The 15,126-nt window shown below is 44.8% G+C and overlaps 1 protein-coding gene and 1 long non-coding RNA gene across 6 annotated transcripts; one reads left to right on the top strand and one right to left on the bottom strand.

Moving 5' to 3' along the window:
- Nucleotides 1–3,464: 3,464 nt before the first annotated feature.
- LOC125331633 lies at nt 3,465–7,890 on the bottom strand. The gene is made up of 4 exons (XR_007206148.1): nt 7,818–7,890; nt 7,686–7,741; nt 5,798–5,885; nt 3,465–3,639 (listed from the first exon to the last, which is right to left on the bottom strand). It is a non-coding gene; the product is annotated as an uncharacterized LOC125331633 (long non-coding RNA).
- Nucleotides 7,867–12,093, top strand: CCDC51 (coiled-coil domain containing 51). Of its 5 annotated transcripts, none has more exons than XM_048315867.1 (5): nt 7,867–7,921; nt 9,298–9,527; nt 9,652–9,998; nt 10,313–10,477; nt 11,216–12,093. In XM_048315867.1, the coding sequence occupies exons 3-5, from the start codon at nt 9,681–9,683 to the stop codon at nt 11,990–11,992; spliced, it is 1,260 nt and encodes a 419-aa protein (XP_048171824.1). In that variant the 5' UTR covers nt 7,867–7,921; nt 9,298–9,527; nt 9,652–9,680; the 3' UTR covers nt 11,993–12,093. The 5 variants fall into 5 exon arrangements, with proteins under 5 accessions (XP_048171824.1, XP_048171826.1, XP_048171825.1 ...); XM_048315869.1 differs by lacking the exon at nt 7,867–7,921 and adding an exon at nt 8,030–8,047; XM_048315868.1 differs by lacking the exon at nt 7,867–7,921 and adding an exon at nt 8,236–8,594.
- The last annotated feature ends 3,033 nt before the right edge of the window (nt 12,094–15,126 follow it).

The following is a 15,126-nucleotide window of genomic DNA, read 5'->3' as shown; positions in this document are numbered from 1 at the left end:
AAGTGTGTTTTTCTTGCATAAGGAGTTATATATATGGCTTTCATACTTTTTTTTCCAAAAACTGTGATACTGGAGTCATTAAATACAAAAGCAGACCAGTCTCTACCAAACGAATTTTTATTTCAGAATCTTAGTAAATAAGAATACTTACCTGCCATGTAGAAGATTTTTATTTCTGAAGGTAAGTTAGATCATTCCACTTCTTTTTTAAAAGCTTATACAAGAATAAGACCTAGAAAAGCAGGTTAGAATGGGCAACTGCATGGATTGTTAAAAGGCAGAGATAAAGTCAAAATAGTGGTGATTTAAATGCAGCAGTGAACTGGCCAAAGAGACAAAGCTGATGTGCTCCTCTTGTGTGCTTCAGTCAGACCTCAGGCTGCTCTGCAAGCCCAGTGAACAGCAAGATGTTCAGTGTGACTGAAGGACGTGCAGAAAAACACATTCTCTGTCCTCAAATTCTGATTTATCCTCAGCTCCTACATCACTGGCTTTTGCACTTCAATTTGCAGAGCAGGAACAGTACATTACAATTATTTATTAATTTAAAATAATATTATTCTGAATACTATTCTGAAGTGAGATAATACCACTATGAGAATTTTGAAGAAAATGAGAATGGAAAACATCTTAGAGAAGATCACACCCAGTTTTCCAGGCTGGCTGATTTATACTAGAGAAGTTTCCTCTTCTAAGACCTCACAGAATCAGTATATGGAAGCCATTCGGAGCAGGGTATAATTTCCTTGGAGCTGAACTAACTCTAAAGAGTGGGCAAAGTCTTTTCAAACAGTAGAGCTTGACTTGAATTGATTATGGCAATTGTATCCTTCAATGGATTTCCCTACAAAGAATATTTATGTCTATTTCGCTGCTATTGTAATGACATCCATTTCTTACTGCATTTTGGACTTGTTTTTTTCTGTGCCCTTCAGACTGTGGTAATTTTATGTATATCTATGATTTAGGAGTCATACTGTCTTTGCATTAGTTTAACATTGAGCTAGAGCTGCAGTAAGGAATGAAATGCCATTTATTACATAGTGTTATGTAAAAAGATACAATCAAAGTGTTCCTTTGTTTAGCTTCCTTTCCCCAGCCTAATATTAAACAGGAGGACTCTTGGCCAGGAGGGTGGTTCAGTGCCTACATTAAAGTTAAGCCAATTGAGAACAGCTCTCCCACTGCAGTGATCTGTCACTTTGCCATTTGGTCTCCTTCCCTCTTGTCTTGCGTTTTGGCTGAAATGCTTTTTGCATATTGTCTCATGCTGAGGAGCACACATCTCTGTTCACTGTCCTCCCATCACACCACCTCAAGTTAGCTTGGCTGGGATCAGCAACCTCATTCATTTCATTCAATGTGCCCCCTCATTCCTGGGGCAAACAATTACTCATTGATACACTGCCAAAGTTTTATTTCTCTCATATTTTGGAGCATGTTGTCTCCCTGCCCCTCTTCCTCCTCATTTAAACCAGCCCCCAGGGTACCTGCTTTGACACCAGTGGAAATGGGGGTGCAGGTGGGCCGTGTGGGTAAGGATCTGCCACCGTCAGTGTGTGACTGATGCAAGTGAAGCCAGCTTGTGCTCTCACTGAGCACGCAGAACTGCGAGCACACTCTTGTCTGTGGTTGTGTCTCATGAGTTGGAGCTCTGCCCCAAGAGGTGCCAGTGGTGGCTTGTGATGCCTTCAGTGTTCTGCCCAGATGCAGGGGCAGTCCCTGCTCTCTATCTAAAGCAGCTTTGTCCTACATCTTTGTGTATTTTTCTGATACCAAAGGTACCTTTATCCAAAATGCAAGAATGATGCAATCTTGAATTTCAGCCTTCACAGGCTCGATCTGGCTTGCAGGACTCAATCTGATCTCCAGAAAAGTACCTTTAGAGAAGACAATTTTGTCAGTGTCACCAGAGGCTGATTTATCCCCTTTTGGAGGGCAGCAGGGATCTAACCTGCCTATGAACCATTGAACGTGAGATGAGGCCGACACACGGGGTAAAAACTACGTGGCTGCAGCTCTGCCAGCTCAGGAGCCGATGCCCCATCGCTCGCTGGTTCCTCAGGGCTCGGGCCCAGGCAGCCCGGGAATACAAGCAGGGCCCCACGGGCCGGAGGCTCCCGTGCCGGGCCGGAGGCTCCCGTGCCGGGCCGGAGGCTCCCGTGCCGGGCCGGAGCGCGGCGGGCGCTGCCGGGGCCGCGCTGCGCGGCCTCGCGGGGCCGGGAGCGGCCGCGGCGGGAAGCGCCCGGCGGGAAGCGCTGCGCGTGCGCAGAGCGGCGGGAGCGGCTCCGCGCCGCGCGATCCCCGCGGCCGCCGCGCGGGGGCGGCAGAGCCCGGGGCAGGGCGGGACCCCGCGCGCGGCGCCGCCCGGGCCCGATCCCGATCCCGGTCCCGGTCGCGGTCCCGGTCCCGGTCGCGGTCCCGTGGCAGGGGCGCTGCCGGCGACACTCGACACGGGCTGATGGCAGGGCAAGGCCTGCCCCGCCTGCTTCCAGGCCTCCAGGGCACCCACCCTTCCCGCCCTGCTGAAACTGAGCCTCGCGTTTCAAGAGAAGGGAGGTAACGCCCCAAGCTCTCTAAAAATGTCTTTTTAACAAGGAAACCCTTTTAGAAGCACGCTGTGCACTGACAGCCAACACCTGCGGTCTCATCCTTAGGAGCCCAGACGGTACGAGCCCAGATTTCCCATGTAACTCCCCCCTGCCACTGCAGCCCAAGAATCTCGCTGTTCACAGAAACCATTCCCTCCCTGGAGCCATCACCTGCCTTGCCTGGCAGCAGGAGCAGTCTGTCTCACCCTTTCTCTTCAGTAAAAAGGCCTTTGCATTGATTCTTTCCCCTGTAACTCTCACCTTGGAAACAGCATATTCCTTCCTTCAAGTCTCCATAACCAATGTGCAATCACTGCCATTCATTTCAAGAATTAAGTTACAGTCCCAAAAGCACTGCTACCCTCTCCCCTCTCCACCCCAAAGGCATTCCACAAGTGTACAGGAGCTGTGATGTCAATATGCAGTTCAGGAAAACGGTGTAGTGACAATTTGCAGGACAAAGGCAAGTGTATGCTCAGCAGGCAGTGGGACTGTAGGGCACTGCCGTGTTCTGAAGTAGGAACATGAAAAGCAGTTGTTTTGGAGTGGCTGACCCCAAGGTGCTGATGATGGAAGTATAACCCAACTTTTGTTTAGAGAAAACTTAGAGCTCTTAGGAGAGCACACACTGCTATAGCCACATCTCAGACAGCTGCAGTTAAACCTAAGCCTCCAGATTAAAGCTCTGCAGATTTTAACACCTGGGCCATGACTCCTCTGTCAAAAGAGAGGAGAAATTGAAATTTATTCTCACAAATGACTACCAAACCAGCAGATGCACTCAGGCTGCACAAGGGCACACGTGGTCTTCAGTAAAAGTTTCATTTCTGGTAAAGCCATTTTTAAACAAAACCTACAGGTAAAGAGAAAATATCACATCTTAACAAAAAGGATTTATTCTGACTAAACAAAATGTACAATGTTTCTCAAATGACCGAGTGTTTTCAAGACTCTCTGAAGCCTGCAGGTCCATTGAGTAACTTGATCCCTTCTTACCCTGCGGTTTGATCAAGCTACTTTTTGCCAGACTTCTTTATTCCACCACTGGCTGCCAAAAGAAACAACACAGCTGGTTAGGTGACTGTGACAGAGCTTAGCTACAAATGCAGTTCCTCATAAAGCTGAATCCCCCCATTAGACAGCCTGTACAGCCCAAGTCCCCCCTGGTGAATTGTTTCCGCATGTGTGACTACCCCTGTGTGATTTTGATCTCCCACACCTTACTCTGAACAGTGACTTATTCAACATTAGAAATTAAGTTTCTCCTGGGACCTAATATGCCCTATGATTCTACAATGGAACTAAGTATTCCACCAGTTACTTAGTTTCTCCATTGATTATTTCTTACACAGCAGGATCAGAGTCTGGTCAAATCAAAATCAAGGCTAAGGGAATAAAAGCATTGGTATCCCTACACCCCCTGTTGGGATCAAAGCTCTACAGAAGCAGGTAGTGGAATTCCCTGCAGAGTCAATTATTGAAGACACTAAAGTGAAAGAACACCAGGTATTGACACAGCAACAAGTGTGGCATTTGTTGTAAATGCTGTTTTTCTCCAGTTGTGTCAGACATGACCAGTGGGAAGGAAAGAGAACAGCAAGGCTGCACCAAGCCAGGCTTCAGGGGCCGAGGGTCAGCAAACACACTCGGCACTGCAACTTGATTCCAACAGCATTGCCCTGCTAAGGCTCTTGGAAATAGGCTGACCCTGCCACAGTAACACAACAATCATTACTCACTTTGGTAAGCATCAGACGAGGGCCAGATGACTGACACCAAGTCTAGAAAGGGGCAAAGTAATAATGGCAGGAAAGAACTCTGAAGAGATCTGTGAGCTGAAGAACCCTACACAGAATGAGTTTAGGATGGTAAGGACAGAACAGAGGCTCAATGAATTATTTTGCATCTGTCTGAAACACCAAAGACATTCCAAGTCCCACACCCAGCACATTTTTTGTACACGGATAAAAGAGAGGAGTTAGATCAGTCTAAGGTAAATAAACAATATTCCGAGTCAGTGGAACTGGATGGCACTTCCTTCAAGAGCACCCAACAAGCTGCAAAGTGAAAATGCAGGTCTGCTGGCTAAGATTTAAAACATCAATACAGACACTATGCCAGAGGACTCACAGACTGCCAGCAAAGCTCCCAGACAGGGAATGGGTTCCTTGAAGAACTAGGCAACTACAGAGCAGCGAGTCTGAGCTCAATCTCTGAGAAGATAACAGCAAAGCAAATGGATGAACAGTCTTGTGAAAGTTAGGAGGATTCCCATAAAGAGTAAATCCTTCCTCACTGACCTGCTGGGACCCTGAGGTTATCAGTAAATGTCTGAGTAAAGTGAACTCGGGACTTCTTCATATTTTCACACAGTACCTGACAAGATTCCATAGCAAAGGTTGTTAGTGAAACTATTTTGCTATGGGATTGTTGGAAAGGTCTTTCAAGACTGAAAGTTTGCTGAAGAATAGGAAGCAAAGTGTGAAGTTGATGGTCTTCACAGAATGGTAAAGTGGTAACATTAATGGGTCACAAGTCAGAAACACCTGACGGGAGCAGGCAGGGTCCGCCTTGAACACCTCTGATCAGATCATGGCAAATGCTGGAGGAGCAGAAGGCGGGTGCAGACTCACATGAACACTCGCCGACTGTCACTGAGACAGAGACTGGGATCCATGGGCCACCAAGACACACCCTGTGAACTCACTTCAGTGACATCATGTATTTTACAGTCACTCGGGCAAAGGGGTTGAAGCCAGACTGGTTTCCAGTCACTTTTTTTTTCCCCTGCCAAGAATCTCCTGATCTTGAAGAAATTCATCCTCTCAGAGGACAAGCACTGGATTTGTTAAACTTGGAGGATTGTGGCAAAGCCTGTATGTAACACATCTGGAAAGAAAAGACTGGTGTGCTTAAAAAAGAGTACAAATGTCCCTGCACATACCAGTGGAATAGGTCAGCATGTCAGACACAGTGGTTTGCCTGCTGAACCAGAACCTGCATCATTTGGAGATGAAATTGCACAGAAAAGAAAAACAAATTTTAAAAAATAGCCTCTATTTGTTCCATATCATCTGTACCTGCCATCACCTTACTTACCTATGTCAAATAACCCAAAGGCCTTTTTATTTTTGTCAAGCAAAAACATCAAATTTTTGAAGCCATCAAGACCCCCATTTCTCCTGCCAGGTTGGCACCTCACTTACCCAGGGGCCCTTTTCCAGCAGCTTTTGCTTTCATCTCCTCAAGTTTCTTTTGCTCCTCCTTCTGTTTTTGTTTGAATGCCAGATCCGTCTAAAGGAAAGAATAGCAGCAGTTTTTAACATCTCTTCCACAGAAAAATTCAAAAACAACTGAGAAGCAATGAGAAACAAATGTAATATTCCAGCAGCAACAAACACCTGACCAGACCGAGGCAGGATGGCTGAATAATGCTAAATATGCAGAACATTGCAGAACTATCACCAAGGTTTTTGCTGTACCACAAACTAAACTTCAACTCTGTATGTTTGGTCTTTCTGGAATTATTTCCCATGGCATAATCTCATTCTGAGATTATGATTCCTCTGATTGATAGATGTTTGCACTAACATCATTCATTAACGTGCCCTCAGTGACACGTGAAGCCTAGTACACAGGCACTAACAAAAACATTTTGACTATAAAGAATGTAAATAAAATAAGGCTGCTTTCACCTATAAAAAAGCGTAAATTTTTTAAAAATCCTCTCACACATATGTCATTTTTTCTGGGTTTAATAAATTTGTAATAATTCCAAAAAATCTAATGAGACTGCTGGCAAATTGTACAGGCAAGGCAGCTATTGAGCATCCTTGCTGGACCAGCCTCCAAATCCAGAAGTCAGACATACTCTGTCCCTTAGATACACATTCTTCACAGACACCAAGGCTGAAAAGGACCCCAGATTTTTAAATTGGCACTTGTGACTTTGGCATAACTGAACTAAGGACCTTGACAATTCAGATTCCACAGATTCTTCACCAATCCAGTCTGTGGCTCATCTTTACAACTGCAAAGCTTTCCTCTCACTTAAAGCCTCCCTTGCTGCAACATAACCATATTACTTCCCCTACCTACCCCCCACAGAACAGAATATTCTGTTTCTCTCTCCGGGTTTTCCTGTCTCCTGTAGGCTAATGTGTCTTTCCTAGTAAATCAATCCCTCACATTTATCCACTCCAGTGGGTTTTTCTCTTGCAATGTGTTGCCCCCAAGTGCTCACAGTATTGCAGGGCTGAGAGGAAAAAAAAATCACATCATTTGATACACAAATGTTTATAACCTGATCCTTGTAAACACTTAATTAGTTCTACCATTTCTTTAACAATAAAGCTTATTTAGAAAGCTATGATTTTTTTTTCCTTTTTCAAAGAGACATTGTACTTGCTTTTTTCCAAAGAGTGACACCTCATCCATGGTCCACTATTCTCAAAAATAGCAGCTGACACCCAATACTTAAATGTAACGGTTCAGAGTATCTCTAACATGCAATTTACTAGTACTTAATTTATGCAAACTACACAATAATCCCAGAGTTTGTGCCTGTCCCAGGCTCCTTCCTGGGACTGCAGTGATCGATCGACTTCAGATCGTGACCTGATGGTTTGACAAGGGCATTCCAAGCTCCTCCGTCAGCCAGCACTGCTGCATCCACCAGCATGGTGGAACACGGGCAGGATGTCGTCATGGAATCAGAGAAACACAGAATGGTTCGGGTCGGAAGGGACCTTAAAGATCATCTCGTTCCAAACCCCTGCCACGGGCAGAGACACCTTCCACAAGCCCAGGTTACTCCAAGTCTCGTCCAACCTGGCCTTGGACGCTTCCAGGGATGGGGCAGCCACAGCTTCTCTGGGCTACCTGTGCCAGGGATTCACCACGCTCACAGGCAAGAATTTCTTCCTAATATCTAATCTTAACAGCCTCTCTTTCACTTTGAGCCCATTCCCCCTCGTCCTGTCACTACCCACTCCTGTAAATGTCAGCAGGAACCCCCCGGGCAGTAGGCCCGCCGGCTCACTCACGGCCGGGGCTGAGCCCCCACCGCGCCCGGGGGTTCTCCCGCCGCCCTACCTCATCCAGGTCCTTCGTCTGCTTCTTCGGCTGCTTCAGCGGCTTCTTCTTGCCGCCTGCAAAGACAGAGGAGACAGTGAGGGCCGGGCGGGGCCGAGCGGGAGGCAGCGGCGGCCCCGGGCCCGGCCTTACCCTCCCGGCCCGACATGGCTCCGCTCGCTCCGCCCGCTCCCGCCGCTCCCGCCGCTTCCGCCGCCGCTTCCGCCGCCGCCGCTTCCGCCGCCGGGCCGGGGCAGGTACGGGGCGCGGCGGGGCCGGGCCCGGGGCGGCCGGGAGGGAGCGGCGGCTCGGCCGGGTCGGTGGAAGGGCCCCCGAGCAGGGAAGGGGTCGGTCGTGCGGAAGAAGCCGGCTGCGGGATGTGGGTGCGCGGTGGCGCCTCGGGTTGCGTTTGGCTGCGGCACGGGACCGCTGCGGAAAGCGGGACCCGTGGAAACGAGTCCCGCTTGCCACCGGCTCTGTGTGTGCGGCAGCTTTTGAGAGTGTGTTTGTCAGTGACTGCAGGCAGAGGAAACGTTTCTTGCGAGGAAAGCAAGAGAGGAACCAGGCACGTCATCTCAGATTAAGCTTTCACAACTTTCTTGTGTCCTCTGAGCTCAGGCTGAGATCACGTTCATCACAGTCTGTGACTGCCTGCATAGAAATTCTTCCTCAAATCTCAACTTTCGCTCTGTTTTTTTTCTATAGTCCAGTAGCCTAAATATTCGGTTAAACTCTTCAGGTAGTAATGCAATTAGGAGAGGGGAATTTTGCAGTCTGGAACAGGCAAAATTGAGCTGACGTTTATGTGGCCTACAATGTAGAGTAGGTGTTTAACACTGCTGTTAACAATAGATCTGTGAGTGATGCTGGCAGGAGAGAGAACTTCCTTCATTTCCATGTTCTTGTGGGTTTGATCTTCCATGTTGTTAGGTGTGTAAAACAACTGGTAAGATTTTCATAATGCCACTTGGTGTTATTATTAGCTGTTAGAAATAGCAAGGAATGAACCTGTCATGGTCAGAATTTTTCCAGCTGGTACAATACTTTTTTTGTGGAGATGCCTGTATTAACCACCTAAAATTAACAAGGAAAGCTGTTTTAAAATAATTAAAAATACTATGCAGCAGCTATCAAGTTTTCTCAATAATTCATGTTTTAATATTATATTAGTCAAAACCTAATATAGTCATGCTCAAATTTCATACAAAACCTGACTGAAAAGTTTTCCTGTTTCCAGTTCTTAGAGGAATGTGCCTCAGTCGAACTCTAAGATCATATTTCAAATCAGTAGACAATAAACTATAACTAGCAGCCTGCTTTTGCAGGGTAAGCAAGAATTTTAAGCTCATTTTAAAATGCAGCCCTGTGTGTTAGAATGCTGTGTGTTCCCTGACTGAGATTTTTCTATTCTTGTGGCTCATCCTGGTTTATTACTTTTGTAGGCAGTCTCATGGGAATACCTGTGTTCAGCACTTCTGGGTTTTCCTTCTGTCCTTTATGTTTTTGTCTTTGCATCCTTCAACACTTCCTGTATCTGTGCAATGTAAGATAAAGAGAATGATCAAGCCACACTTCTTTTTTTATGAAGATTTTGTTTCCTCTCTGCCTTTTTTCCTTTTCTGTTCTTTTGCAGAAATGTGAGTACCTGTAACACAAACCACATCGTGCAATCACTGCTCTGCTGAAGCACTAAATTTCTCTGAAGTCGCTCCTGCTGTTATTGGATCTGCACATGATCGTTGTTCACATCGTGGGTGAATTAGTAATCAAGAACCATGAAGCATGGTGGGACTACTTCCTAACAGAAAATCAGAGATCTGTGACACAATTGCACTTTATTGGAAATTGTGGAAAGTTCTCTAGGTAAGCAGTGGTGTAAAAGTAGCAGTGGTTTAGCCATTCTGGAGTTGATTGGTTTTGGCACAAATGTCATTGAAGAGCTGTGAATCAGCCATACTTCAACAACATCTCTTCTTCTTCCTTGTAGCACTTTTGTTTAGTGATTAAATTCAAGACATGGGGCCTATGAAATACAAATCAAGTGTGTCCTCAGTGTCCTGTGGTCTGCAGTATCACCATTCGTTGATGAAGTGGAGTCCAAAAGGGAATTTACATGTGGTGAGGACTTACTGCCCATCGGCGCCCAAGAGGCCCGAAGCCAAGTCTGCGATGGAAATGGCCATGGGTCTCCTTCATCGGATCACGGAATCAGGGACTGCTATGGGAAAAAACTCCCTCCAAAAAGTGTCTGCAACATGCAGGAATTGGTGGGACAGATACGAAGAATTTGTTGGAATCAATGAAGTTCGAGAGGCTCAGGGAAAAGTGACAGAGGTAAACATGGAGATAATGTGGAATTTTTAAAATTGTGAATAGAGCTATATGAAGCATAAACACTGGCTGTGAGGCAGAAAAGGTTATCCAGGGAGAATTATGTCTTTTCTGCTTTGACTGTCTGTGTAGGTACTGTGAATGTGTTCTAGGCTATGCATGTAGTAAATAGAGCTTATTCCTTGGATTGAAACAGAGTGTGACTTATTTTGTTCTTGGTTTTTTCCCTCCCCCCACAAAAAAAAAAAAAATTGTACAATTAGCAGTTTAGGTCTGTATGGTAATAAGTGTCTAAAATAAATGCTCTTTCTTCTCAGGCAGAAAATGTCTTTATGATAGCTCGAGGGATAGTACGAGAGGCTCGTGAAAATGTAGAAGCCCAACAGATTAAACTGAAGGAAATTCGGGATCGCTTAGACAGGGTCTCTCGGGATGACACCCAGTATTTAGAACTGGCTACTCTGGAACACAGGTTGCTGCAGGTAATTTGTTGGTACTTAAGATTTGGTGAATATGTTGCAAATTTGTGTGCTTTGTTTCCTTCAATAGTGATTGATTGTCTTTGTAGATGCAGTTTAGTTCTGAAATAAGTGATCAGAGTTAATTTCTTAAGGTACTTGTTTTAGTTAGTTACTATCAACGGTTTGGTCCTCTGTGCAAATTGTATGTGTTAATGCTAAAATAGAGTGGTAAATTTGGAGAATAAAACTGGGGATAGCGAGCCTAGAAAATTAATTGTTGTAGTGGTGACCTCTACATGAGTAGTCAAGAAAAAGCTTCCATTTAATGAATTAACCCTCTGTGGGATGAGGAAACTCCTTTCTGGTTAATTCATGGAAACTCTCTCAGCTGCCTTTTGCTGGTGTCTGGAGAAGTCAGCAGGGCTGAAACAGGGAACATTATGGGGAGTGAAAGACCTTGCTCTCTCATACCTGTTTTCTATCATCACGTGGCAGATTCTCATGTACAGGATCTTCAGCTGTGATTCCTGACAACCTTTTCCATTTCTCAGACTTAAAATGATGTCTCAGTGACTTAAGTAGGATTAATAAAGAAAATCCCACATTCAAGGGAAAATTTCTGAAACTACTAATAGATGTTCCTGATATCCGTTCCTTCATCTGCACTGGGGTTTGGGGGTTTGTTTGGGTTTTTTCCTTTAGTATAGACTTTATAGCTTCATATTATACCTTCTCCTTTCATCACTGTATTTCTTGCAGGAAGAGAAGAGGTACCGAGCTGCATATTTAAATGCAGAAGAGTCTGAGAGAGAAAAATTCTCTCTCTTCTCCGCAGCTGTCAGGGAAAGCCATGAGAAAGAGCGCACAAGAGCTGAAAAAACGAAGAACTGGTCTATTATTGGCTCTGTACTGGGAGCCATTATAGGTGTTCTTGGTTCCACCTACGTCAATCGAGTAAGGCTGCAAGAATTGAAAGTCTTGGTGCTTGAAGCACAGAAGGGCCCAATAAATTTACAAGAAGCCATCAAAGAACAGGCCTCCAGCCATTACTTGCAGCAGAAAGATCTCAGTGATGTCATAGAAGACCTAAAAAACGTGCTGCAAACAACAGCATCGCGGGGAGTGAAAGAAGGGGCTTTGTTAACTAGAGAAACCAGGAATGACTCCATAAAAATAGATTCTCTTTTAATGCCTTTAAATGAACAGCTAAACTACATTAAACAAGTCAGTTCATGTCTAGGGAGTTTACAACAGCAGTTTAACAGTCTGCAGGAAAGTATCACGCAGGTGCTGTCTGAGCTGCAGAGTGTCAAACTCGCCATGCACTCCAGACCTACAGAAAGAGTGATGCCAAGGCCTTCAGGGGAGGGCAAGGGCCAGGCTGCTGCTGTGAGAGATGTGATTTTGGAATTGTGTGATACCGAGCGGAGACTGGAAACGCAAATCAAGAGAAGTTCTGTTTACAGCACTGCATTGACATGTGCTATGTTTGCCATTACTCTGCCTGTACTCTATATCATAGTGAAAGGGAACTGATCCCTAATTAATTGCCACAACTTATTAGATTAATAAAGGCAAACTTGCACTCTAAGTACCTGGAGTACAAGTCCAAATAAAGCTCCCTTAGTGTTTCTCATATGCCTTCTCCTGTATATTTGAAAAACTTGAAAAGCCTTAGTCCAGTACTGCTGCAGGCTCCATGTCAAGTCTCTGTCACACTGCGCTTTTTAACAAGCAAAGGAGATGCCGCTGTTTGATCTGTTGGTTTCATTCACTGTTTCACTCTTACTCTCTAGTCTTGTGTGTCAAGACAGCACTCAAAATGTCCCTCTCAGCCCCAAATTGCACCTGTGAGGCCCAAAATGGCCCCCCTCAGGCCCCAAGTTGTACCCCTGGTTGCTCCCAGTGCCCCATGTCACCCCACAATGGTCCCAGTTGTTCCCATCAGACTCTTAACTCACCGCACTGGGCCCCAGTTTGCATCCCCAGCGGCCCCAGTAGCCCAAGACAGGCCCTGTAGTGTAATCAGGTACATTTTCTGGGTACCCTGACCCTGACCCACAGATCCCTGTACCCCGCCCCGAGCCACTCTCTGTGGCCCCCAGCCACCTCCCAGACCCCTTGAGATTTTGGGATTCAGACAGATTTATTGCTGGGACAGACAGGTTTTGGGGCCTGACCCATGGTCTGATGTCCCTCCATCCCCACTGTTCGGCTCTCCCCAAAGTGTGGGCACAAGGAGGAGTCTTCTTCCAGTTCCACAGTGCCAGAACTGAGCCGAGGTGATTCCCCCAAGTCCTGCGTTCCCCCAGAGCCATCAGTGTCCCCCTGTCACCTCTTTCTCCCCCAGGACACCATGAGATTCTATTACATCTTCACCACCCCACACTGAAGCCACTACTGTACCACGTGACAGCACCTCGGGATGGATATGATACAACTGATATAAAATACAGTGATTTTCACTCTGGAGTTGGATTTGTGATTTCCTGTTCCAGCTATTCCTTTGCTGTGTCATTGACCTAAGTACCTCATGTATAATTCTCTATATTTTGCTCCTTATTTCTTCATAGTTTTGCCATTTGTTCATGCACAGTACATCAGGAGTCGTTTTAACAAACAGCCAGATGATGAGTCTAAAATACACTGAAGTTACACGTCGTAACCTTTTCCTAGGATGGCTTGTTGTGAAGTATCCAAAACATTTCTGAAGGTTCAGCTCTTTGTTACTGATAGCTGCATGTCCTTCAAGGCTTGCAAGCAGGGAAAGAGGCAAAGGGTTCTGATACAGAGCTGTATGAAGTATCATGATGTTTATTCTGACAGTATAAGCCAATTATACTTTCTCTACAGACTCCTTAACCCGTCATTCCCAAGGTATTTTGTGGTTTTAGTAATCATCTATGGAGCAATCACTTTCTTATCCTTGCTAGTATCTCATTGGAACTTTCTCTGGGTTTGTCATTTTGGGGTTTTTTTTCTAATTTTGTCCTGCCTGGAAATTGAAATGCTACTCTACAGCAGGTGCTTTTAAGCCAGTACATTAGCAGTAATAAACACAAACTATTCCAAAATAATATTTGGAAAGGAGTGAAAGGTTCAGCTGCCTGTTTTCCCTGGAAGGATGAAAATTGGCTGATTGAGGCAAAACACTTGTCTGAACAGCTAAACATCAGTATCTGTGTGTGGCCTCACACAAGGTTTCTGGTATGGCTCAGATAAGAAATCATTTTCTCCCCGTGATGGCAGCAGATAGGCAAATCCAACGTGGAACTCCTGCGTCACAAGCACTTCTGTGGGACCTTTGCAGACAAAGGAGCAGCATGCTCACTTCATGTTGTAATGCCTCTGTGTAAGCAACTCGGAATGAATCCTGTCTGATACACACTCTGTGTGGTGGGACTTTTTCCTATTTTAAGAGAATTTGAGGTTTTGATTAAAAACTCCTAAGACTGCAAGATCTTTGGGACAGGGACATATGTGGCACCAACTTCATTTGGATCACTGGGTGCTAATGACAGAATAAAGAAACAGTATTAGGAATGATCTTTGGTGATTCACTACCTGTAAGAGAGATGAAAGTCCAAAAGGTAGTTTGGGGAAGTGCTGATTTACACATTGATTATTTGGAGTGTGAAGTGAATAAAAAGTATTTGTCAGGGAAGCAGTTGGATCTGCTGGCTTCAGAACTGGGATAAAAACTCCCATACACTTAGCTGTATCAAGAAGTGTGCATACAGATCAATAGGATTTTTCAAATCTATAATATTTAATTTTATCATTTCACATATATTTTTACAGGTTATATTTCTTGCAGGAGCTTGATGAAAATGAGACAAACGTGTAGTTAAAGGGGAAGGACTAGTACAATGGTTCTATTTGTAATTTGCCACACTAGTCACTGAGAAGTTTGTTCTGGTTTGGAGTTTGAGGGTTTTTTCAGTTTAACTACATAAAATTGGCCCCCCTTACTATGTAACTGGCTGAATTTATTATTTGACATCACTGAACATGTGGATTATATATATCAGCATGGTTTTTAAATGCTGAAGGCTAGGCAGCTAAACTTGAAAGTCATGGCAGCACTCACTGAATTGTACTTGGTGGCATCAAAAATGAGCAGAGGTCTGAAGCTAAACTTTTATACAATAAATGAGAATACAAAACCAAGGGCTGTTTATTGCTCTAAAGACATCTGCTTTTTACCCGTTTAAAGAGAGTATTATGGTAGTCTGTAGCTTTAACTCTATGTAGATTTACAGGAAGAAAAAGTCAGTCAAGGACTGTATGAACAGTCAATAAACCATAGCAAATAAATCTGTAATGAATGATTGTTCAAAAGACATAACCTGAAATTTGAGAAGAGCTGGAAGGTGTGATGTGTATCAAGATGAAAATAACTGGATCTTGCCCTTTGTAGGGAGTTTTGAAGACTCAGGAACAGATCCTGTGTGCAGCTGGCACAGCTCTGTGTTACAAGTGATTACCATGGCTCGCTTAGTTCTGCTCTTCCTTGCTAAATCCTCCTATGTGAAGTGACAGCAGAATAATTTCAATTAGGAAAAAACCCTTGTAATTAACTGTGACTATATAATAATTAGGAGAGAAGATTTGTGTATTCCCTCAATCCTGGATTAATCATCACTCCATTGTGGCAATGATCTACTGTA

The sequence above is a fragment of the Corvus hawaiiensis genome, chromosome 11, assembly GCF_020740725.1.
Source record: "Corvus hawaiiensis isolate bCorHaw1 chromosome 11, bCorHaw1.pri.cur, whole genome shotgun sequence".
In the NCBI taxonomy this organism is placed as follows: domain Eukaryota; kingdom Metazoa; phylum Chordata; class Aves; order Passeriformes; family Corvidae; genus Corvus; species Corvus hawaiiensis.
Note: the sequence above shows the minus strand (reverse complement) of the source record. Positions and strands in the feature narration are given on the sequence as shown.